This window comes from Anser anser, assembly GCF_964211835.1.
Source record: "Anser anser genome assembly, chromosome: 10".
NCBI classification, from domain to species: domain Eukaryota; kingdom Metazoa; phylum Chordata; class Aves; order Anseriformes; family Anatidae; genus Anser; species Anser anser.
In genome coordinates, this window is record NC_139730.1 from 20,177,190 (window position 1) to 20,202,264 (window position 25,075).

The 25,075-nt window shown below is 45.3% G+C and overlaps 1 protein-coding gene and 1 long non-coding RNA gene across 6 annotated transcripts in view; one reads left to right on the top strand and one right to left on the bottom strand.

The window, feature by feature from the left end:
* GNB5 (G protein subunit beta 5) overlaps window positions 1-24,939 on the top strand; it is a 32,482-nt gene extending 7,543 nt beyond the window's left edge. For 2 of the 5 annotated variants that reach the window (XM_083850050.1, XM_083850048.1), the window contains 10 exons: window positions 3,397-3,533; window positions 6,943-6,984; window positions 7,617-7,693; window positions 9,144-9,276; window positions 13,279-13,422; window positions 16,569-16,660; window positions 16,791-16,839; window positions 19,415-19,511; window positions 20,564-20,730; window positions 21,075-23,063. In XM_083850050.1, the coding sequence (XP_083706176.1) occupies window positions 3,397-3,533; window positions 6,943-6,984; window positions 7,617-7,693; window positions 9,144-9,276; window positions 13,279-13,422; window positions 16,569-16,660; window positions 16,791-16,839; window positions 19,415-19,511; window positions 20,564-20,730; window positions 21,075-21,086 (950 nt within the window). In that variant the 3' untranslated portion in view covers window positions 21,087-23,063. Of the gene's footprint in view, window positions 1-1,960; window positions 2,096-3,396; window positions 3,534-6,942; window positions 6,985-7,616; window positions 7,694-9,143; window positions 9,277-13,278; window positions 13,423-16,568; window positions 16,661-16,790; window positions 16,840-19,414; window positions 19,512-20,563; window positions 20,731-21,074; window positions 23,064-23,147; window positions 23,245-23,386 lie in introns of those variants that run through there. The other 3 variants (XR_014588619.1, XR_014588620.1, XM_083850049.1) reach the window with 3 other exon arrangements.
* Window positions 22,957-25,056, bottom strand: LOC310904852. The gene is made up of 2 exons (XR_014588636.1): window positions 24,933-25,056; window positions 22,957-24,274 (listed from the first exon to the last, which is right to left on the bottom strand). It is a non-coding gene; the product is annotated as an uncharacterized lncRNA (long non-coding RNA).
* Window positions 25,057-25,075: the final 19 nt, after the last annotated feature.

Here is a 25,075-nt window from a genome sequence, read left to right on the forward strand (position 1 = left end):
AACATATATTGCGGTTCTTTTTTTTTTGAGAAAAACTTCTAAATTACTGTATTATATTAATATATTGTGTATGACTGAAGTCTTATAGCTCATTTAATTAAAAGTATTAATGGATTATTAAAATTCCGATTACATGCATACATACATACAATACCCTGAGTTGGCAGGGGACCCCCAAGGATCACCAAGTGATGCTCTAAGAGTAGGAAAGGAACGTGAGTCTGTATCCAGTGCTTTAGGTGTTAGTGGCTTTGTAAGACTGAGGGACTGGCAGGCATTGTTAAATTTCAGGTGTGGCAGAGTTAAAAGTTTTTTTTTTCCTCTGGAGTAAATAGAGCATTTTCTGATCTAAATTAGGTAATCATAAATTACGTCTGTCCTACTAGCAGGAATCATTAGACAGATGGAGATGGCCTCATTACAGGAACATTGCCGTGAATCATCAAATTCATGCAGTGTAATTTCTGTATCAGAAGTGGTGGGGCAGACCCCATAAGCATATATTTTAAGCACATGCATAAATCTGTTTTTGCACAGGAAACCAATTTTATTTATGATTGGAGTGATATGTAAATGGGTACATCACTAGTCATAGGATATTTATCTCTTGTTATATGTAAAATCTGTAAACTCATGTAGGAAGGCAGTTTTTGCTTAGCCATGACAGGATTTCCAAGATAAAAGGTTTATGCTCCCACAGGACACTGCTCCCTTGTGATACTTTATATCATCAACTCCATATCAGAGTTTTTTTGTGCTTAAATTATTCCCAAGAGCTATTTCTGCAAGGGTTACAAGTTTCAGAATAAAGTATCTCTTCTGTTTTTTCTAATCTAAAATTGCATCTTTCATATTTTTTTCTCTGGTCATGACCTTCCTTCTATGGTTCCCAAAACAAACAGTGGGCTGAACGAGTATCGCCCTTATTTGTTCAGCTGGTTTTGAACAGCAGCTCTCAAAAATGTGGATAGAAAGAGGAAATACCAAACATCCATTTGATTCACAGTATTACAGTTGTAAGGATTCAATTCTATCACTTAAAACTTTAGGTATAGATAAAACAGTTTGTCCTGCTCACGTGATCCATAAATTTTTAAGGCTAGAAGATACCATTAGGACCAATTGACTACAGCACAGAAAAGATCAAAGTCCTGATAGTCTCTGCATCAAATCCACTGTTCCTGTTCAGGCCAAATCATAAGTTTTATAAAACAGTATGTTTTATCTGGACCTTCATAAAACCACTTGAGCTACTTACTGGCTTTAGCTGATCTGCATATGCCCGAGTGCATAACTTTCAACTACCTTGAAACAATATTGGAGAATGCTTCAAAACAGTTATCTGACTCTAAAACCTGCTAGGCGGACGGTGGGTTATTATGGCTGTGGTTGGAGATAAGCATCCTCAGAGAATCTAAAAGCTAAACCAGACAATTCCACAGACTCAGCTGCGTTGACATAATGGAAACACTTTGCCTATTGTCTGTGAAACATTTGTTTTGTCAGATATGTTCTGGACACAAGCGTCTTTCCAGCTGCCATAATAACCTCCTGTTCTATGTTTTCATCTCATCTGATTGGATCATTGAGCAGGTTTTAGTGGGTATCAGCAGGGGAAAATCACATCTTTTCCTCAGGGAGCTTACGGGGTACTTTCTCAGAAACTTGTTTCTGGCCTCCCATTAGAGATGGTATGGACAGATTGTCAGGAGCAGCGGACAGCACTTGACCCCTAGGTGAGTGACTCTGGGCATGCAGAGATTTCAGGTGAGAACATTATTCTGGCACAGCCTGCAGGGCTAGTGGTTTTGAAAGACAGCCCTTGAAAAACTAAACCACAAGAAATCAGTCCCTGCCTTAGCCCGAAATTGCTCCCCTGACCCTGTGCCAGGGAATGATCTCAAAGTTCAGGATGTCTGCTCTCTCGCTGCCCTTCCAGGCCTACAGACTTTCTTGCAGCATCTCTAGAAAAGTGACCAAGGATAAAGCATCAGTGTTGCTCTCAAGCAGTCACCTGCCACATGGAGTATGAAGCTCAGCCTCCATCACAGCACTGAAAAAGCTTAGGATTTCTTCTGCCAGCTCATTAAACCATGTGAGCTTCTGCATTTATTTCAAAAGGTGTGAGTTAGGCGTTGCCTCCTTAGCAAACAGCAACTGCATTAGGTTTCAGCACGGACAAACAAACAACACAGAGTAGTGCTGGATCCTATTCTCAGGACTGAATCATTTTTCAGTTCTGGTGCCAGGACCCCTGCTCTGCTGTGAGACTTGAAGCAGCTCCCACCCTCCCTAATGCTCCATGTGAGGTGTGTCAGAACTTCTGCAGGGCGCCAAGATGCATCGTGCCCACTTAGCCCACCCCATAGGAACAACTTTGGAGCAGAGCAAATAGATTTTCACAGATAATGCTTTCTCCCAGACTTGTGCAGATGACCCTAACATGAGGCGTCAGGGTTATGTGAGACAGCTGTTAGTTGCAGGAGCTGTGGTGGGTTGGATTTTTACATCAAAGTGAGTTTGCACAATTGGAAATGCAAATCTGTTGGGTTTTTAAGAATATCAGCTGAAAGTGCTGCTATTAAATGAGGTATGGAAGAACTGACTTCTTCCCCTGAGGATGCTACTCAGGAAAGTTGCTTGTCTGCCCTCTCTGTTTCTCCCTCCCATAAAAGAAAAAGCTGATCCACCCATGAGTCTTTGAGGTCTGTAGATGCTGTTGAGAAGTCGGCTAGCACACTTACAGCAAGTGTTGAGTTTCCCGAGTTTCGCTCAGAGCTGTGGCCAGGCCCTCGGGCCTCCCTTGGCCACCAGAAGGACAGAGAAGCCTCCAGTGCCAGTGGCTGGTACCCGTATCACACTGCACCAACGCTGCAGTGCTTGAGGGCTGACTGCAGCTGGGAGTCTCACGTCCAGAACAAGCGTTTTACTGTGAAAACTTCAGAGATTTGATGGTTTCTTTTGTATGATTTGTTCCTCCAAGACCCAGCAGTGATCTTCACTTCTGCTGAGTACCTCAGGGTATGTGTTAGGCTGGAGGCTGTCCACACTTCCAAGCCTCAGTCAGATTGAGGATTTCCCAATAAGAGGGAGGAAGGGGGGTGAGTAATTGATTTTCCAGTTATATTTAGCTGTAATAATGTGCAAGAGCTTCAGCTGCTACAGCCCTGGAATTCAAGCCCTGAGTGAATTCATACCTATCTTTATCTGGTGGATATATTCATACACCGCCCACCTTGGTTTTACCACCTGCCAACCCTGAAGCAGACTTTGTTGGCCTGCACCATAGACTCATGTTTCTTGGATTAATTCCTTCAAGTGATGTTACTCACGAACATAAAAGCTTTCTGTGGCAGAGCTTCAGTGCAAGGTTCTCTAACCATCAGCTGTTTGCAGTTCACCAGGTGGCAGAGCGTGTGGAGGCACTGGGCCAGTTTGTGATGAAAACCAGGAGGACGCTGAAGGGCCATGGAAATAAAGTTCTCTGTATGGACTGGTGCAAAGACAAAAGAAGAATTGTGAGCTCTTCCCAGGTATGCCGTTGGGCAGATGTTTTCAGAGATACCGTTGAGTGCTAATACAAATCTTCTGGCTGTACTACATACTACTCTTTTCAGGTGACACTTCTGTATAGTGTAAATTGGTTGGCAGAGTTCCTTGGGAGGTGGTTCTGAAGGGCAGAGGAGTCGAGGAAGGCTGGGCACTCTTCAAGAAGGAAATCTTAATGGCTCAGGAGCAGTTTGTACCCACGTGCCCAAAGACGAGCCGGCGCGGAAGAAGACCGGCCTGGCCGAACAGAGAGTTGTGGCTTGAGCTTAGGAGAAAAAAGAGGGTTTATAATCTTTGGAAAAGAGGGCGGACCCCTCACGAGGACTATAAGGCTGTTGCAAGGCTGTGCAGGGACAAAATTAGAAGGGCCAAAGCTCATCTGGAGCTCAATTTGGCTACTGCCGTTAAAGATAACAAAAAATGTTTTTACAAATACATCAACACCAAAAGGAGGACTAAGGAGAATCTCCATCCTTTACTGGATGCGGGGGGAAACTTAGTTTCAAGGGATGAGGAAAAAGCTGAGATGCTTAATGCCTTCTTTGCCTCAGTCTTTAGCGGCAAAACCAGTTGTTCTCTGGATACCCCATGCCCTGAGCTGGTGGAAGGGGATGGGGAGCAGGATGTGGCCCTCGCTATCCACGAGGAAATGGTTGGCGACCTGCTACAGCACTTGGATGTACGCAAGTCGATGGAGCCAGATGGGATCCACCTGAGGGTACTGAGGGAACTGGCAGAGGAGCTGGCCAAGCCGCTTTCCATCATTTATCGGCAGTCCTGGCTATCAGGGGAGGTTCCAGCTGACTGGCGGCTAGCAAACGTGACGCCCATCTACAAGAAGGGCCGGAGGGTAGACCCGGGGAACTATAGGCTGTTAGTTTGACCTCAGTGCCAGGGAAGCTCATGGAGCAGATTATCTTGAGGGTCATCAGGCGGCACTTACAGGGCACTTACCAGGCAATCAGGCCCAGTCAGCATGGGTTTATGAAAGGCAGGTCCTGCTTGATGAACCTGATCTCCTATGACAAAGTGACGCGCTTAGTGGATGAGGGAAAGGCTGTGAATATGGTCTACCTTGACTTCAATAAGGCTTTTGACAACGTTTCCCACAACATTCTCCTCAAAAAACTGGCTGCTCGTGGCTTGGACTGGTGTACGCTTTGTTGGGTTAAAAACTGGCTGGGTAGCCGGGCCCAAAGAGTTGTGGTGAATGGAGTCAAATCCAGTTGGAGGCTGGTCACTAGTGGAGTCCCCCAGGGCTCGATACTGGGGCCAGTCCTCTTTAATATCTTTATCAATGATCTGGATGAGGGGATCGAGTGCACCCTCAGTAAGTTTGCAGATGACACCAAGTTAGATGCATGTGTCGATCTGCTTGAGAGTAGGAAGGCTGTGGAGGAGGATCTGGATAGGCTGGACCGATGGGCTGAGGTCAACTGTATGAAGTTCAACAAGGCCAAGTGCCGGGTCCTGCACCTGGGGCACAACAACCCCAAGCAGCGCTACAGGCTGGGAGATGAGTGGTCGGAAAGCTGCCTGGCAGAGAAGGACCTGGGAGTACTGGTTGATAGTCAACTGAATATGAGCCAGCAATGTGCTCAGGTGGCCAAGAAGGCCAACAGCATCCTGGCTTGCATAAGAAGCAGCGTGGCCAGCAGGTCTAGGGGAGTGATTGTGCCCCTGTACTCGGCTCTGGTGAGGCCGCACCTCAAGTACTGTGTTCAGTTTTGGGACCCTCGCTACAAGAAGGACGTCAAGGTGCTCGAGAGAGTCCAGGGAAGGGCAACGAGGCTGGTGAGGGGTCTGGAGAACAAGTCTTACGAGGAGCGGCTGAGGGAGCTGGGCTTGTTCAGCCTGGAGAAGAGGAGGCTCAGGGGCGACCTTATCGCTCTCTACAGTTACCTTAAAGGAGGCTGTAGCGAGGTGGGGGTTGGTCTATTCTCCCACGTGCCTGGTGACAGGAGAAGGGGGAATGGGCTAAAGTTGCGCCAGGGGAGGTTTAGGTTGGATATTAGGAAGAACTTCTTTACTGAAAGGGTTGTTAGGCATTGGAATAGGCTGCCCAGGGAAGTGGTTGAGTCACCATCCCTGGAGGTCTTTAAAAGATGTTTAGATGTTGAGCTTAGTGATATGGTTTAGTGGAGGACTTGTTAGTATTAGGTAAGAGGTTGGACTGGGTGATCTTGGAGGTCTCTTCCAACCTAGACGATTCTGTGATTCTGAAATGTTTTCAAGATGGCCTTAAGGCAATAAATTGGCGACATATTTGTTCAGAGAGCACAAATCCAAGTTTCTGAGCATCACTACACGTGTCATAGCTAATATCAAAAATATTTCTTCTGCGGTCATATACAGGTTTTCCCTGTATTCCCTACTACAAAAGAAAACAGAAGTCATCTGAACCCATTGGACACTTTATTGCCTTGGTCTTTACAGATTCAATATTCAGTAATGATTTCAGTTTAAGCGTTAAGAGAAAATAGTTGGGAAAAGGGAAGGGAAGAAGTGTTGATTCTTCTAGAGATTTCTTTGCACAAAAATTTCTTCTGCAGTCTGTATGATTGGTGCAACCTTGAAAGCCTCAAACATCCTGCTAAAACTACTGCATTTACTTGGGCATTTTGAGAAACAGTCTGAAAACCTGCTCAAGACCAGTTTCATGAGCTGGAGGAGGTAATAATATGATTACCTTCTAGAATCCCTGGTTCATCATTAGCCCAGTATAGCAGTGAGTGAGCTTGCTGCATCTCACAGCTGTTCACTGACTTATATGAAATCTGTCAGGGGTCTCACTAGGGGGATAAAAATAGGCAATCTGCATTGCAGGCCACCTTCAGTTACTGCGAGGGGCTTTTTAACCATTCATGGTGATTCCAGCAAAGAGAATCAAAGTGTAAATAATTAATGTGACATTTTTTAAGTGGTTAAAACGGCAGTATGTAGATAGAAAGCTAAACAGTGAAGCTGTAATGCATTTTTGCATTTCTCAATTTTTTGAAGAACTGTAATGAAGAAAATGCCGTGGCTGAAAGGAGGCAAGAGAGGGCTCAATAGTAATGGTTTCCTAAGAGGGTCCTTTTTGTGGTGAGTGCTGCAGGTGAAAGAAGTTCTCATAAACACACTAGGGAAAGCCCTTTTTTTAAAAAAAATCAGTCTTTTAATCCAACATCAGCCAACTCAGTTAGAAGGAAATATGCTGTTCTTCTGTTTGAAGAAATAACTAGCACTATGGAGAAGTGTCTCCTTGGTGCTTCACTGCAGTCATTGTAATGTTGTTAAAATGGAGACAAAAATTGCATGAGACAACAAATCGGGATAGAAATGATCAGCAGACTTTTCTCTATGTCTGGGAAGTAAGCTAACAGCTGTCTCTCTCTGTGCACTTTCATTTAGGATGGGAAGGTGATTGTGTGGGATTCCTTCACTACCAACAAGGTAGGTGAAACTTCAGCAAAGGTCAGATTTCTGTGTGTAGGGCAAACAACAGTGGGATAAGCTGGAGGGCTGGAGGACTTACAGGAGGCAGCAGGAGGCAGGAGGATGATGGAATATCCTGCATACCTCCAGCAGCACCTCAAAGCAAGGAGCCCAGGACAAACCATCTCTCTTGACCATCTCTGAGCAAAGTCCCCATCGGGGCACTGGTATTTATTGTGGTCTCCAGGGCATATCAGTCCAGTGATGTGATGCCCCTGTGCTGGGAGCAAAGCCAGGCCAGTAGAATGGAGGTCCTCCCTGGGTAACAGCTGTGCAAGGTGCCATGGGTGCCATGTGTGAGCGTCGGGGATCCTTCAGATATGGTGTTCACTGTGAACACACATGATGCTTCTCCAAGCCCTGACAAAGCTGCCTTTCTCACCCTGCTCCACACAGTTGAGAAAAAAGAGCTTGTACACCTGCATGTGCCACACTGGGGACCTTTTACAGCACCAAGTAACGCCAATAAAACATGCTCTGGGCTCGTGAATAAGGTGGGAAGTGTCAGGGACGGAGTAGCTGTCCACCTGCTGCTCTGCTGGATTAGAGGAATGGCGGTGTCTGAGTTTTAAAGAGATGCTGTATTTCAGGAACACGCAGTGACGATGCCGTGTACCTGGGTGATGGCATGTGCATACGCCCCATCTGGATGTGCCATTGCTTGTGGGTAAGTTCCCAGTTTCCTCAGCTGTTTATGCAGAGAGGCTTGGTTTACAGTGGTCTCCTGGTGCCTTCAAGGATGCTGACAGTTAGAAGCTTGCATGTCTTGATCGTGGATGGGAGGATTACATTCAGTGCCTCTGATCCTAGTCCCATTATGGCTCGTACATTTTATCACCACTGACTTCAGTGCAATAACATCTGTTGTATAAGCATGGTAAATAATCCTCTTTCAGCATTTATATCATGGGTTAGGAATTCTGCATGCATGCATGTTCTCTGTTCCAGTTTGGCTGTGTGTATTGGATATATCTTCTAGGGAGAGAGTTTTTAACCTTCTGCTTACTTTCTTTTTTCTAAAAGGTAGAGAAGAAGGTTAGTGTTTAAGGGTTACCAGCACATGAGTAGATCTTGCCAGGATGGTGTGGAGGGAAGTAACCCCATCCTTGATAATCATCTTCAGTTTTTTTCTGAGGGCTCAGGTTTGAAAAAAATGAGTTTTTGCAGGGGAGAAAACAAAGAGATTAGAAGTTGGCAAAAGATCTCTTAAAAATGGACTGGGTGGATCAGACAGACAAAACAAGCTTGGGGCAAGAGAAAGAAACAAAGGGAGACTTTACTGTGGAGTCTGCAAATGTGGAAAGAAGACACAGACTCCATAAATGTGTGCAGAGGAGGAGTCTGGAAATTGTATGTTTTTTCTGTAACTTGAAAAATGGCAAGAAATCTCTTGTAAGAGAGACGGGGAGTGCATATATGCATTGCACTACCTAGTTTTGTATTTCTGTTGAACTATTGATTAATGCTGTGCACTTAATACAGGGCACAAAAACAGCACCTGGCGGAGTGCCAGGAATCTGGGACCAGGGCATGGCCGATCTACCACAGCTTTAGAAAAGGGTCAGGGTGGGCACATCTGGCCTGGGAGACACGTATTGACTAGTGTAACTGTCCAGGAGGGACACACCAGCTACAGAGGACAGTATTTCTGTTGCCTGTTTTCCAAACTCTTCTAAAAGACCTGTCTTCACATCCGCTGTTTGCTATACTATATCTTCCATAGGAGTTAAGGTATATAAATAATGGTGTTTTGAATATGAATACTCACAATGACAGATGTCAGCAGAAAAATGGCAGTTTGTGTTCAAAAAATTAACCCTGACGTTACTGTGTCACCGTCCAGTTTATACTTTCGTGAGATTTCATTCAGTGCCATTTATAAACTAGATGAGGGTAAAAAATACTGAGCCTCAGCTGTTCAAGTGCTGTAACGTAGCCAGCCTGGTGAGGCAGCTGGGGCTTCCCTGTGTGTGGAGATCCTGGACAGCACAATACAGGGAAGCCGGTACTTGTGAGAATTTGGCAGTGCAGCACTGACAGGTGGTTTCCTTCTTATCACCACTCGCCTTTTGTCGTTGCGGTTTTAACCAGTTCTCTCTGCTATTATTACCCTGTAGTGGCCTGGACAACAAGTGTTCTGTGTACCCTCTGACATTTGACAAAAATGAAAATATGGCTGCAAAGAAGAAATCGGTTGCAATGCACACAAACTACCTGTCTGCCTGCAGCTTCACTAACTCAGACATGCAGGTAAATGCATTCCCTCCCCGCTGCTCACTGTCCTGCAAAGCCTAACACAGGCTGCACTCGTATTGATGCAAGCAACCTTCCTTGCTCCAGGGGCATTTCAGCACTCAGGGCCAGGTCCAGCCTCATGCAGGGGCTGCTGGAAAACTCTTGCTTGGGCAATGAACGTGCTGCAAAAGCTTCTGCAAGGAAATGCCTGTAACAGTCCGTGTCCAGGCTGTCATGCTTGCGCCCCACAAAGACCTGTCCCTTTTGTAGAGGGAGCTTGCTGGTACCCTGGATGTTCTCTGCTCACTGGGTCTGTGCTGGCTTGTGCTTTTAGGAGCTCCAACTATTATAAATAGTTTTGTTTTGGTTTTTTTAATACAGTTCAGGTAGGACTAGGTTGGGTGTGTGCTACATCAGCTGGTGGAGTATGTGTTGTTTACCTGCTTTGTAAAGGATGTCTAGCCAGTTTTACTTTAATTCTTAGTATTTTTATTCACACCAAGTGGCATATTTGAACTTGAGGATGGCCCCAAAGGGTGAGCCTTTTCCATACACGCCACAGTGTGTTCTCTCAAGGGAAAGGAGTGATGCTAACCCTGTCTCACAGCTTTGGGGCTGGAGCACAGAGGGCTGGTGATTTCTTAAGGTCACAGTGGGAGCTGATGGCAAAGCCAGGAACAGAATGCAGATCATCTGAGGCCAGGCCAGTCTTCCTCTGTAGTGAATATCTCACCCATTTCTCTAGGAATATGAAAGATGATGAAAGGAGCCAGGATAATCCCCTTGTCCACTCTGCTTTTCAAATTTAATTGAAGTTTAGCTCAGTGCAGCTCTGCAGCAACATAAATGGCAGAAGGGAGCATTTTCATTGCACTCTGTCAGCAGAGCTGCTGGAAAGGGAATACCTTCTTCCCTTCTTTCAGGTATTTGGAGCTCCTCTGAAGCAAATACCAGCTCTGATTGCTTCTATTTCAAGACATGAGATGCCCCCAAGTATGTTGTTATTTGCCATTCTGTGGTTTCTCTAATGACTCTGAGGTGCTAATTCAAGTCTATTGCCATGGAAACAAGCAATGGACTTACCCAGGCTCAGGCGTGCTGAGCCCTGACCTTACTGTGCAGGAGCCTTGCATAATTAGAGCAGAGCCTAAATTAAGTGGAATGGTTTTGTTGAGATGCAAAACCAGTATTCTATTTTCTTGTCCATACCTACATGCATCGTGATGTAAATCCTATGAAAGGAAAAAACAGTTATGTATTTTTTGTAATAAAAATAGAAGGAAAAGTTGGGTCCTTTTTTCTCCGTATTGAATACAGCAAACTACATTGCTATTGAGCGTAATATGTTACTGTTGTTAGATACTACCACAGCAGATTAAGATGGTTTATATTCATACTTCATATTCATACTATATATTCAGAGACTTTTCTGAAGACTTTGAAAGGAAATTTTCTTATGATTGATAGGCTTACATTTTTAAGTGATCATTTATAGCACTATGTATTATTATTTAAACAAATGCAAGCGAGTGGGTTGGCTAAGCTTCTGTTACAACACTGTTATGAAGGGCAACCTAGAGAATCCCAGATTTCTTTTCTTTTCTCCTTTAAGATAATGGCATATGAATTAAAATTATCCTGTAACTGTGAGGGCGCACTGTGCAGCAGGCACGCTGCAGGGGCTTTCCCAGCCCTGCCCAGTGTGCGCTGAGCAGCTCTGCTGTCCTGGCTGCTGTCACCTGCGGACTTGCTGCATCACCTGTCCTGGAGCAGCTTTAGGGCACGGCAGAAACCTCCCCAAGCCCAGAGTTCCTACGACACCCAGCACCCAGTGCTAGTGCTGCAGGTGCTCCTGTTCTGCTTTGGCTGCCAACTTGAACTAAAGCTCAGTTTTCCCAATGAATGGCAAAAAAGGAGTTTAGGACCTGGTGTGTCTGTGGGCATCCAGCGAGAGAGGAGATTTGGGGCTGTTTGGTCATTGATTAAAGCCAATCTCAGGCTGCACAGGTGCTGAAAGGGGGGGGGGGTCCCGTCAGTGTTCCTCACCATGACGCCGTCCCAGTCCAAGGCGAGCACTGAGCTGCCAGGCTGGGTGACCTGCAGAAATTATCTGTGGCCCCACAACGTCTTGCCAGGGAGAGCCTCCCCCACCTCAGTTACACAGAGAGCCTGAGGAGCCTTGCTTCCTAAATTAGGTATCCACAGCTCTGCAGTGCGATAACGCTCCCCACGTGACGATGCTCCGTGTGTATTAATAGCAGCAGTTATTTGGGATCTCAAGTGTTGTGCATGGGGCAGGCAGCCGTACTCCCGGTGTGGCAGAGCTGAGAAGCAGGATGGTGGCCCATGGAGGTGGCAGAGGGGAGAGCAGGCCCTCACTGCTGCTCCTAGCCCTGGTGCCTGCGCTCGTGGCGAGCCGGGGCCGTGTCCCCACTGTCCCCTGCCATGTGCAAGCACCACCTCTTCGTTTTGGGTGAGGATTCCTGTCCAGTGCTGCCAGAGCCCCTCATGGAGGAAGCCAGAGTCTAAAAGCAAAGATTTTTAATTCCCTTCTGTGTTTTGTTTGTTTGTTTGTTTTATAGCTATACCCTGAACTTGAGTCCATTACATTTTGCTTTAAGCATTAGCTGGAGCCCTGGGCTGTCAACAGACTTTTCCCTTACACCTTTAGCTGCTCCTGTTCCCTTTGTCTTTCTTCCATACTATTACAAGAGCAAATCCTCAGAGCTGAAAGTCTTCATTTCCTCATCCGCAGTACCTTCACTCCTCTATCCAAGTACAAATAAAGTAGAGAAATTCATTGATCCAGGCTCAAAAGCAGATCAGAAAGAAAATTCAGGACCTTCTTCAGCTATTATTATCTCAGAATATTCATGTGTTCTGTGGAGGGTTCAGAACGGGCTGTTCTGCAGCTGTGCAGACCTCTGTTTCTGGGAGGAGTTTTTTTGGAGCATCTGTCAAACATGATCAGTGTTCATCTTTTATGCAACTCTGAGAATGGTTTCATGATTTTGTGATCATTTTCTTCTTGAAGAGTATTTTCTTTTTAATTTCCAACCACCCACTGGGATCCCCCTGCGTTTCCCCACTGAACATGGGAATAATCTGTGCCGAAGACTTTGTATGGTTACAGAATCAGAGTATCTTGAGTTGTTCTGTGGTCACCCTTGTCTCTCCCACGCCTGTGTACAGGGACCCATTCAACCTAGAAAATTTGTGGTTGCGTAACAGCTTTGGGTGCCAACGGGAAATTTTGAACAATTGAACATCATCAGGATTTAGCCACAATCACAAGCACCAATCACATGTGCTTTCTACAAATGCTGTAGCAGATGAGAGAAGCTACGAGATATGTTTGGTCAGTATATGTTCAAGTCATTTTGCACATAAATGGTTTTGGAAAAGTGAGACGTGATGAACTTGTCAAAAAACTGTCTAGACAGGCTCACTGCCCTTTCAAAAAATCCATGTCTTAAACCCAACTCATTGGGCTTAACCTGGCTATTTGAAGCAGGGAAAAAAAAAAAAAAAGAAAAAGAAAAAAAAACTTAAGGAGTTAAACAAGTATACAGGTATACTAAAACAGGCGTACTTAACTCCAACAGTTCTTCGTACAGTTTGAATTCCAGCAGCCTAAATATGGATAGGGTGAAATACAGGAGCAGACAGGAATACCAGTTCTACCTCCTTTTTGGAGGATTTGGAAATGCCAGCAGATCCCTGGTGGCATCCATTTTTAAACCCTTCTGCACCAAACTGAGCATTACTGGAACACTGTGTAGCTATAGCTGTGTCAATATGCCTTTCCTCTCCACTCTCACTTCTTTGCTTAAAAAATAAAAACCACAAACTCTGCTTAGAATGGCATTGCTTTTATGACTTCGATTTATTGTATAATATTTCATGAAATTAAAGCTGTCCTTGGTGTATGTATAGGATGACAGTAGTTTCGTTGTAATCATCTTTGCGATCATCTGCTGATTTTCGTGTTGTGACTTTTCTTGCCATGTCCCATAGATTCTGACAGCAAGTGGAGATGGGACTTGTGCTCTATGGGATGTTGAGAGCGGGCAGCTTCTACAGAGTTTCCATGGTCATGGAGCTGACGTCCTGTGCCTGGACCTGGCCCCTTCTGAAACTGGAAATACATTTGTCTCAGGGGTAAGCAGGAACTTTCTATCATAATGTAAAATTAAGGAAAATGGGAGGGAAAAAGCAGCAAAGCAGGAAGCTCAGGATCATCTTATGGAGGAAGTGTTGGAATATGTAGTGGGAGCCCCAGTGCAACCTTCTCACTGCAAGCACGTTTCCCAAGCTGGAGCAAATTAAACCTCTGTCTGTGGGGTCAAACCCACCCTGCCAGTTTGACTGCAGTTCTGCTTACTTAGCAGATTCCACCCCACACCAAAGCAACCCAGCCCGAGATCAAAACACCTCTCCCGGGAAGGGAAGGGCTCGGGGTTACAGCCTGGGCTCCTAGCACAGGCGGAGGTGGGAGCCCCAGTGGGTGGGAGCCTGGCACAGCAGACAGCCTTCTGCCTTTGGCTCCTTCGTCATGCCCAGCCCTCTGGAGCCAAGCAAGGAGTGCCAGGGCACCGGAGCAGGGCGGTAAATAACGTACATGCCACTGCGTTGCTCAACCGCTCCCCAGAAACCAGGGGTAGCTTGGGCGCTGGCTAGACCCTCGAACAAGTTGGTGCAAAGAGATGAGGTGTGGCCACATCTTCAGCTGTTGCTGAGTCCCCCGTGCTTTCCAGCGGTGCCAGAGGCTTTTTTTTTCTCTGTCAGTCAAATGCTGCGTGCTCCCCACCGTGCCCCAGAAGAACACACAAACCTCACCAGGGCCACAGGAGTGGTTCTGGGAAAGTACCACAATCTGAAACTTTGTGGACATCTTCCAAATCTTGTCCTGCTGCTGAGGAACTGCTGTCCCCAGGCAGCCAAGCCATGGTCACACAGTAGGGCGGGCAAGGCCCAAAAATAAGCCGGTAGGGTCTCAGCTCCTGTTCAAGGTGGTGCTGGTCTTTCCCACATCGGAAGTCACGTTTGCAAGTAAGATCTGTTAGGAGCTGGGAGATGAACTCTTATCGGAGGCAGGTTGCTACCAGTAACTTTGCTGTAGGTACCTGATTTCTAAGCCCTTGCTTAGCACTGCGCCAGTGCTTGCTGGTGGAAATGGCCCTTGTGCCAGAGGGCACATCGATTAGGGGATTCCACTTGTTGTGCTTGGAATCACAGTCCTATCCCTACACAATAAACCTCAGCCTCCTCAGTTATGGCTCTTTTTATCAAAGTTGGCTGGCCCATCAGGAGCAAAGCCTAGCATGTTGGCCCAGTTTGCTTGCTGCTAGCTAGCACAGCTGCTCTGAAGCGTGACTGAAAGCTAATTCCATCTGAGCGCGTTTACTCCTCCCGGGCTTTCCTGCCACCGAGCTCACTTCCCAGAAAGGACAGATTGATTCTCCCTGGGAACAGCTCAGCTTATTATAGGGCAAAGAATCGCAAGCAGCTATGGTACTGCTAAGAGAATATGTCATACTTGTGTTAGTGTAGCAGCTTGGGCATGTCTGTGTTTACAGCGTCTCAGTTAACTCATCAAATGCAAAACACCACTTCAGTGAGGGTCTGTCTTCTACTGAGTCACTGCGGGTACAGCCAAAGCAGTGCAGCCTGACGGTACGGTGTCATGGAGAGACTCCTTGTGTATTGTGGCTATGCAATCCAGTAATCTTGAGCTGAAATAAGCAGTGCCAATGCAACAGCATGTAGACTGGGAGCTACTGCATTTAACTACTTAAAAATCACAGCGTGCCTTGTAGATCTAGCTGAACACAGGGCTGAGTCCCAGGCTGTTGTTCTCAGAACCCTTGGAGCGCTGCTGCTTGGGGAGAGTTGGAAAGCACTCAGGGGGCCATCTCTCCACAGGTGGTTGCTGGTTTCTCCTTCAAACCTTAGGAGTCAAAGCACCAGCTTGTCAGATTGGTCTTGTCCCCAAACACCCAGAGAGGTCAGTAAGAATGGTGCACATGGAAGCAATGTGAAGGGCTGGGCTTGGGCTTCAGGGGGAAATGTGCTGAATCCAAAATTTTCTCTCTGCTGTGTGGTTTCCCCTACACAGAAACCACAAGTTGGTACTAAGGAACATTGCTTCTTTTAAATAATGACATCATTAGTAAAAATCTGGGATTTCATTTCATGAGACAGTTTCAAAAAAAGAGAGACTTGAATTGTGAAGAGACTGTTTAATTTAACTAGCAATTATATTTGCTTAAAAATAAGTAATGTGTGGCACGGTTTGATGAGCAGCATGCGCTAGCACAGCAGGAGCAGCAGCTGCCTGGGCTCCGCTGTGCTGCCCACACGGCATGGTGGCAACGGGGACCTGCTCAGAGAGGCTGAGCCTTCCCCGGAGCTGAGCCTGCTTACTTACTGCCTTCCCCCCGGTAGGGTCATGTTTATTAAAATCTCACATCACTCTTAAAATAAAAGTCCGTGCTCTTTTTCCTGCTGCCACTGTTGTGACAGCAGCAAGACACTGCAGCTGACAGCAGGACCAGCCTCATGGTCCTGCAGGCATGAGGTGGTCCCTGCACTGAGGACGTTGCAGGCTAAATGGGCTGGGCGCGTCACTCAAAGCATTCGAGGTGCTGTGCACCTCTCAGGAAGCCCTGAGAGTTGAATCGTCAAAGCACAGCTTGGGCAGGTTAGAGCTTGACAGTGAGCTGAAACACCATTATGCTGCTTTCCTCATTCCAGTCCTGCCATTGAGCATGTGGGTGCTGAGCCACGGCAGGAGTTAACTCGGATGTGAGGATGAGCAAGAGACATTTATTTCAGTTTTGGTGTATGAAAAGCATTTAGCATAAAACTTTTAATGCTGGTTGTTAATTTTTTATATCAGGCATGTAAAGTGGTAAAGGAATGAGTCAGTCATGGAGCTCCGTGGCGTGGGGGAACTGCAGACACGGGTACAGGGGCAGCATGAGCAGAGCAGGGCTGTGAGTGCTGGGCAGCATGGGCCTGCCTGCGCACCACCCCGGTCTGTCAGCACAACATCCCCCCTCCAGCTGCCCTTGCTGCGCCCCGTGGCAGCACTGCACCTGCTGAGGGTCAGCCTCCATGGCTTAGCCCTCCAACCTGCAGCTGCACCGGGTTCTGGTGTACCAGTATGGCAGGTTCTGGAGCTGCTTTGCTGGTTGATTCCCATTGGAGCTCTGATGTTCAGAGCCCTGTGAATGTGTAGCAGGTACACAGGGGATGAATGCCATTGTTTACTCTTATGTAGTAAATTTATTTTGTCTTGTTAGGGATGTGACAAGAAAGCCATGGTTTGGGATATGCGATCTGGTCAATGTATCCAGTCATTTGAAACCCATGATTCAGATATCAACAGTGTCAGGTCAGTATGTTTGTGGGAGAGGACACATTTGCGATGTTGAGCCATGCACTGGTTCTATTTTTGAAGCCTGTTCTCATCCAAATAATAATGTAATGTATTCTGGTCTTTTTTTTTTTTTACTCATGCACAGATATTACCCAAGTGGAGATGCTTTTGCCTCTGGTTCAGACGATGCTACGGTATGTCAATTCAGCAACATAATTTAGGGAAGTTCTGTTACTTCCCAAGTAAGATTTTCCTAAAAGGAAAAATATTCACAGAAGTCTCGTAAGTGGCTAAACTGGGCCTTTGACACCAATATTGAAAAAACAATAATGCTTTATTATAATACATATTAAATACTGGATATAGTGCTATAGGAAAAATCTAGTAATGCTTTGTAGGTCACCTCTGCAAAGTTTTCTACATGAGGTACAAATACTCTATTTTCTGTGTTTTGAAGTTTCATGAACAAAATTAGTTGTCTTACTGGAAGAGATTTGGCTTCATATAGTTGTTGGTCACAGTATGGGAGGAACCAGATAAACCCTGCAGCTTGTCAGAAGGAGCGGCGCAGTGCAAGGCATGAAGAGAGCCTGAACACAGACGTGCACGTCCCAGGCAGTGGAGGGGCCGTGGGCTTAGTGCGGCTCTGGGCAGGTGCAGCCAGCTGGCCTCAGCAGCTCTGTGCATCCTGAGAGCCCAGCACCAGGTTGGCCCTGGCTGTTCTTCTCTCTGACAGCCTGAGTCACTGTCGCTTTTCACTGCAATGAGTCACTGCATCCAGGTCATCCTCGATGATATAATAGCCCTTCCTGGATCTTACCTATGAGCAAGCTGCTAGCAGAGTACGTATTGACTGTACGTATTGACAGGTAATGTTGCTCAGTACACTACATGCAAGATGCCACTTACCTCCTGGTGCCCTCAGGCCCCCACTGATGTGCATGGCCAGGGTCTCACTACAGCTGGTGGGTCCCCAGAGGGGACGAGGCTCTCTGCCTGTATCACAGCCCTGCAGGAGCTGAGCTGGCAGTTAAGTGTAACTCAAGAGCAGACCTTCAGGAGGCGCCTGGCACCTTGCTTCTCCTGCTTATTCAAACATCATACTGAGTCGTGTGAAGACCATGAACCTTTCTAAAGTACTGTGCCCTAGGAGCATGTTTTGAGACTACTCCCAAACTGTCTCAGTTCACTAGAAACATTCCCTTTTTCTTCAGTGGATGTGGTGACCCTCCAAGGCTCTTCCAGAAGGAGTGTGCATAGTTTTAAAAGCTTCTATTATAAATGTATACCTCTAGCTCTGTGGTAAGTCTCTGCACATTTGGGTGCAGTACTGTGAGCATTTGAGATGCTGAGAGAGTGAAAAGGAGAAATTGTCCGTCATTAAATTCCAACGAGAGTGCTCTCTTTTTATGCCCAGTACCACAGGCTCTGGGCTCCCGTTTGATGATTTTTTTTTATTATTTTTTTTTGCTCTGTTAACTACTCCTGTTGCCCCTGACCTGAGTAGGAGAATGGGAAATTCCACCTTTGTAATTTTGGCAGAGGTTTTGGCAGTTTCTGTCCACGTCATTGTTTAAGTGAAGAGGCTGGTGTTTGCAGTGTTCGGACTGGTACACCGCTGGGTACTTTGACCTGGTGCATATCCTGAGGGATTTCGAGGAACATGTAATTCTGACTGTCTGAAGGGAAGCCATAAAAGCACGCTCACACAGCAGTGCTGTCACCTGTGGTGACCCTGACTCCCTATCGGGACAGTCTGATAGAATTAATCATCAGTGTGGAGCACTGGAAAGCTGGGCTCCGCATACCTTGCAGCTTCCCACGGCCCTGCCAGTGAAACAGCCTCTCCTTTATGTGCAGGCGTGCATATCAGCCGTTTTCCATGAGTAAAGTATTAATATTAACAAATCCAGCTGCCCAGTGTTTGTTTAAGCTTAACATATTAAGGAAGGTTTTCAGTTCAGTTGGTTTCAAATTTTGATTTCAGGGCTAACAGGCTGCCATTCTGAATGGCAATGAAGTCTGGTCTGTCTATGCATTATTTCATATTAATCAAGCCAAAGTACGCTGGCAATAGCTGAAAACAGGAAGTCAAGATTGCAGAGGTGATGGGGGATTTTCCATAAGAAAGGAAAACCAAAGATCTGTAGGAAAGTGTAGCATTTCACTTAACTTATTTTCATGCATTTTTTTTCAGACACACAGACCAGGCTGCTTGCTATCCTGTCTTACAGCAAGGAGCAGTATTTAGGCTGTTCCCCCTGCCATGGGACTGCCGTGAGCACCGTGCTGTGTGGGCAGTGTTACCGAAGCTGTCTCCAAGGCTCCAGTTATGGCTGAACTGTTGTCCTTAGGAACTGTGCCCCCATGCACAGCCAGTCAGTAAGCAGCAGGATACCCTAACACGTAGGAAACCACAGTGGGGAACCAAGAGAGTAGTCTGAGAGCGGGAGAAATTTCAGTAGGTATCCATGGTCCGAACCCCACCACTTCTCCCTTTATAGCAGGACAGAAAGAAGGCTAAGAGAAAAGATTTGGAAAAGCAAGTCCTTCACTCAGTTTATACAAAACTGCCTTGTGGTGTTGTCCATTAACCTCCAGAGGAGCCCCAGTTACAGCAGGCAAAAGTAACAAAAGGAAAGAAGCCAAGCAGCCATTTCCTGTGATGCCTGCTAGGCTGCAGTCCTTCCGACTCTCGTTTTTTCAATGAAAGCTAGCCATTGACTGCAGGCTTTACTGAGGCACGTGTTGTTTTTGTTTTAATCCTAGTGTCGTTTATATGACCTTCGTGCAGACAGAGAAGTAGCAATTTATTCCAAAGAGAGCATCATTTTTGGAGCGTCCAGTGTGGACTTCTCTCTCAGTGGTGAGACCTGAACTTCAAAGGTTATCGTGGTGTTGGGATTTGTGGCAGACTGTAAAATTTTGTCAGTTTAATTTGATAAAGCATTTCAAAACCAGCACTGAATACCAAAATCGTTCTCTGTAAAATAAATAAATAAATGAATTACTCTTTAAATTATCTAGCTGGCTATTGCTTCATTGTAGCAATGAAAAGCATTTTTCTGGCTATAATGAAGGCGCAAATATTTCGCTATTAACTACAGCTGGGCTAGAACTTCACAATAATGATTAAAAATGTTTCAAAGGAAACATGAAGTGTAACTCGGATATAAAGCGTGCTTACATAAATAGTTTATAAAAGGATAATAAATGATTAATAGATAGTAAAAGTACGTTAAGGATCACAAAGACTGATCCATTACCATTTTTCAATGCAGATGCAGAGACGTGAGCTTGGGTGTTCCCTCTCCTGCCTCCCACCCCTTCTTTAGCACAGGCGCAGAGCTCCTCCGGTCAGCCCGCGTGGGGACGAGTGGGTGGTGAGCTGCCCTCCGCCCAGGGCAGAGGCACATGTCTCTCTCCGTGCATGTCACAGGCACCACAGCTTGTCCCACTGGGGACCATGAATTACTTACCAAATTGTCTACTAATTGTTCAGCCATTTGTATTCAATTCCTTGAGTAACGTCTAAGCAAAGTATTACTAGCCTTGATAAGCCATTGAAGTGCTGTTCAGTCTGATGTGGTTTGGACTGATCCCCCGTCTCTAATGACTGAGCAGATTCTATATAACTTAGCTCAACTTTAGCTGTGTTTTCGACTAACTCATTTTATAAATAGTTCAGCATTTAGTAAGGATAACTCAGCAGTGAAGCAGGTGTGCCTAACAGGAGCACAAGTCTGGGGGAAGCAGTGGCCAGGGCTCACTGTACGCAGAGGGCAGCTGTGTATGTCAGTACGGGAAAGCTGGCTTGCTGCTCGCTGGGTGTTCAGTGTCCTGCAGAAAGCCCTTGCTGGAGTAAAGACATGTTACCCACTTAAGAGTTTATTTTTTGAAATCTCGTTTTCTTTGTAGGTCGTCTGCTGTTTGCAGGTTATAACGATTACACCATCAATGTCTGGGATGTGCTGAAAGGGTCCCGTGTGTCTATTCTGTTTGGACATGAAAATCGTGTCAGCACCTTGCGGGTGTCTCCCGACGGGACAGCATTCTGCTCAGGGTCCTGGGACCACACTCTCCGAGTAAGCACTGGGAGCACCTGGCTTGGGTGCTTGCTGGTTTGTTTGTTTGTTTTTAAAAAAGAAGGGTAGGGGGAAGGGTTATTACAGGAAAATCGACTCTAGAGGGACTAACGAAAATATAAAACCTGCAGTGTAAAACATGAACAGAAAATTCAAATTAAAAAATCCCCACAAAGGGCTAGAAGAACTGTTGAAGTTGAGGGAATTTTGAACTTGCTTGTTAAATAATATTATTGCTGCTGATATTCTGTGACATTAATCTGACTGCTTGCCAAATTTTAATAAAGTATTTGAGGGAACAGTCAAAGAATTGAATAAATGATTGTTCAATTTTCTTTCTGCAGATCTGGGCTTAACATGAGATCCTGTATGCACAATCAAATGAAGACCTGGACTACAAAAACATCATAAAAATGGCCCCCTAATAATCAGATATTCACTACACTACAGAAGAATGACACTGAACCCACAGATTAACACAGCTAGATAGAACACGTAATCTGCTTGAACACATAGCAAACATCAACTTGCAGTAAAATGAAATGGTTTTAATTCTGTTTTGAAACTATCTTTTATTAGAACTAGTTTAGCTAATTATGAAGGGACCTTTCTCTGAAGTCATCTGTATCATAGAAATGCGTATTTCAGTGCACATTATGTATTTATTTGCATGGTTTGAATTCCTTTTTAAAGAAAAAAAAAGATTACTGATTTTATCAGGGTGTAGCATAAGACTTTGGAAGCATTCCATAGTAGTGCATTGAATTCTGGTGTTGAAAAGTGGGAAGAAAAGCAACTCTGACACTTTATGATGGCATGGATACTTTATGGATGACTGAACCTCTGAACCTTGGTAGTAAGTAGAGGCCCTACTGTGAAGTTGTTGGCTGTTGTCATAAAAATGTATTTTTTGTACAAAAAAAAATCCTTTCAATCCCCGTTTTTTCCTACCGTCTTTTTAGGTAGAAATAAGTATTTCATCTCTGTTATCTGAATATAAAAAATCTAGATATATACAATACAATAAACTGCAAATATGAGGAATATAAACATGATTTACATAATCATGAGGTAATATTTAACCAGTAGTTTCTTAGAAATTTTTAATTGTATCACTTGGTGAGTGAATTTTCTTTTACTTAAAGGATGCTACATGCTAAGCACTGAGGGACACTACACACTAAGCTCTAACCACCGTTACACTGATGGTCAAATCTTTTCCAAGTCAGTCATAGTCATTCTGTGATCATGATTCTCGCTTGCATTTTGAGCCATTCACACCACTTTTGCAGGGTAACATAGCCTTAAATGTGCTTTAAGGCAGTGTATTTCCATTTAAAGATCCTTTTGCAACATCAGAACAGTGTAAGTCCTTGCAAATGCAGGCCAAACCTTACAAGCCAAACTGTACAGTCCTTACTCTAACAGCTCTCATACTGAAGCGAGACAGTTTTGCAGTAGCTGGACTTGAGAATGAAAAACAGTAAGCTGGTGAAGACGTGCTGAGAGACACAGTCCTGCCAGCATTTAATACTGGGCTCACCAGAGTGCAAGCCCATCAGGGAGATGCTGACAGGACTATCCCCATGCAGAGCTGATGCTGTAGAATTAAGATTTAATCAGATATAGCTGAGATAGAGTTAATTATAGAACCATTTGAAAATTATATCTGCATTCCTACATTGAGAACAATTGAGACTAGAGCGTGTCACCTTTGTTTATACTGACAGGAGAGAAGTGCTGGAGTAATGCTGGGGGTTTGCACAGCCTGCCCTTCAAAATGCAAGTGATAAGATGCACCTCCGAAAAGATCAAAGATAGGATTTATATTTAGATTGAAACAAGATGAAACAAGCAATCACTGGAGTTGGCTGTTCACGTAAGTTTGATGATAATATCCTCATTCTATTCTAAAACAGGATTTTAAATATATATATGCATATGTATAATTGTACCAGAAACGGTCTTCTCGTTCATAAAAACATCAGGTTCCATGAATCCATAACCAGTTAAATTAGAACACTGACATTTGTATCGGCCTTCAGTCCCTAATGAAATTTCTGTTCGTTTTGCTTGGAAAAGTAAGCTCTGATGCTCTGGAATATTTGTGGCAAGCTATCCCTGTAACAAACTGAATGCACTAAGGAAATTGTAATGTTATATATAGATAGCTCACTGTGCAATATCGAGTCAATACACTGTACACATTTGATCAAAAGATGAATATTAATGTTTAGATAGTATTTATTGGTAAGATATTTGTTCCAAACATACTACATTGTGTTGACACTTATGAATGGCCTAAATACAATAAATTGTATTTTACATACTGAGAACACATATATAGTCATTTTTACCATCAGTCAGGTACTTGCAATGGTAGCTGTTTTCTGTTTTTTGACATTTACTTTTTGCAGCATACAGCTTCTTAGGACATTTGTTCTGCAAAAATCTAGAGTGAAATCCAGATCTACCGGACAATTGCTTTTGGAATACCTTCTAGTAATATCCAGGGTAAGCCACAACAACTCCGAGAATAGCCCTTGAAAATACTTGAGCCTCCATCTGAGCTCCTTTTGTATTCAGAAGGCCAGAATTCAGGTTGTGTTTTCCTGCTCAGAAGGATCATAGCTAACATGTGATGTTTTCTTTCCAGAAATGACCATACCCAGGAATGTACTGGAAAATGCAAAGTATGTGTTTTGCGAGAGCACGGGATTGTCCTCGCGTTACAGTGCGACGCCAGCGAGTGCAGGGCACTGAAATGTTGTCGAGGCCCCAGGCTGTTGCTGTTTGGGTAAATCCGGTTTGCAGCTCATGTTGAGATACAGCAGTTCAGCTTTCTGCCTTGTCAGTAGAGGAGAATTGTGCTGGGATCAGCTGTCCTCCCCGCTTTAAAGAAGGTTTTGTGGTCAGCACGAAGGCTGTTGGTGGAAGTGCTCAGTTCAGACACTGACAAAAGCACCACCTTAATTTAGGCACATTGTTTCATTTCCTTTCCTTTCCTCTGAGGGGCTGGGGAAAATGCTGAGCCAGCTTAATCCAAGTGACATCAGTGCCCAAACTGTCACCAGTTTCAGTGAGGATGAGACCGACACTGGATCTTGCACTTCTGTCCTTGCAGGGAGAAATCCCATGGGCATCACTTCAGCACCACTACCCGTGGTCTCCGAAGCAGGGCTGCAGGGACTCAGCACCTTTTTGTTCTTGTGGTAATGGTGAAAGCTGTGAACCAGGACAGGCCTGAACTTCCCATCAGATAAAGGAAGACAGAGGAACAGGGCACTAAAATATCCAAAGTATCTGACCTGCTAAGGTCGGCCAGGGAGGCTTCGGAAAAGCATTTTCCTTTTGGAAAAGTGAAGTAGCAGCGTCACAGCGCAGAACCCCAGCACGAGCCCTACCTTTCCGATGACCTCAGCCCGAGCCAGGAGGTAAAGGTGAAGCAGTCCTGAAAAGCTATGCCAGCTGGCCATAGCCAAGGGAAAAGTGCGGTGTGCGAGGGAAGCTGCAGTTCGGGCAGTCACTGTCAGACAGCTCCATCCTGTTGAACAAAAATGTCGTACAAACAGGAAGGGTGGAAGAGGATATTGCTAGAGAAATAGCAACCTCTCCCTCTTGCTCTCCTGCCGTGAGGAATGCAATAGGAAATTCCTGCTCCGGGATTAACAATTGTAAGGAAAACTCTAGTTAAAAAGCATGTGTGTAAGGCACTGGTGAAAAGTTACGTGATTATTCCAGCTACTGCTCCAGCACATAGACACAGACTAGATTTTTCCAGTTAAAAATGCCAAATATGGGGATGTAAAACTACGAGTTTGCCTTAGGAACGACTCTAAGAGAGCAGGCCAATTCTTGATAGTGATCTGAGAAATTGCAACAGGATTGATTCCAACTATCTATTTTTAGATTTGCTAATGGCTTATCAGGGATCGCTGTATAATCACTCGTGTAAAACCAAGACAGCTGTAATTCAAGATAGGTGAAGGTGAGCGATCCTGTGCTGGTGCGTTGGGCACCTGGAGCCTGTTGTGTGACACGAGCGTGACCCAGGCTGCTGCAGGACAGGGGCACGAGCCAGTCCCAGGCAGCTGCAGCAGCACCTTTCCCTAGCGCTGGCTACGCTGTGCTCTGGCCTGCCTCAGCTGGACGCTGGCACAGAGCAGGAGGCAAAAGCAAGGTGAGTGTGGTTGTGTTAGTACCTGCTCCGGGCCCTGCTGTAAATCTTGGTGTCGTAGTTATGAGCTTGCATTATCTGTTAAGCAGTGAGCAGCACTCACAGCTCAAAGGGTGCAGTGGGGATGTGCAGGGGGTCTCCAGCAGCCCAGGTCCCAGGTGCTGCACA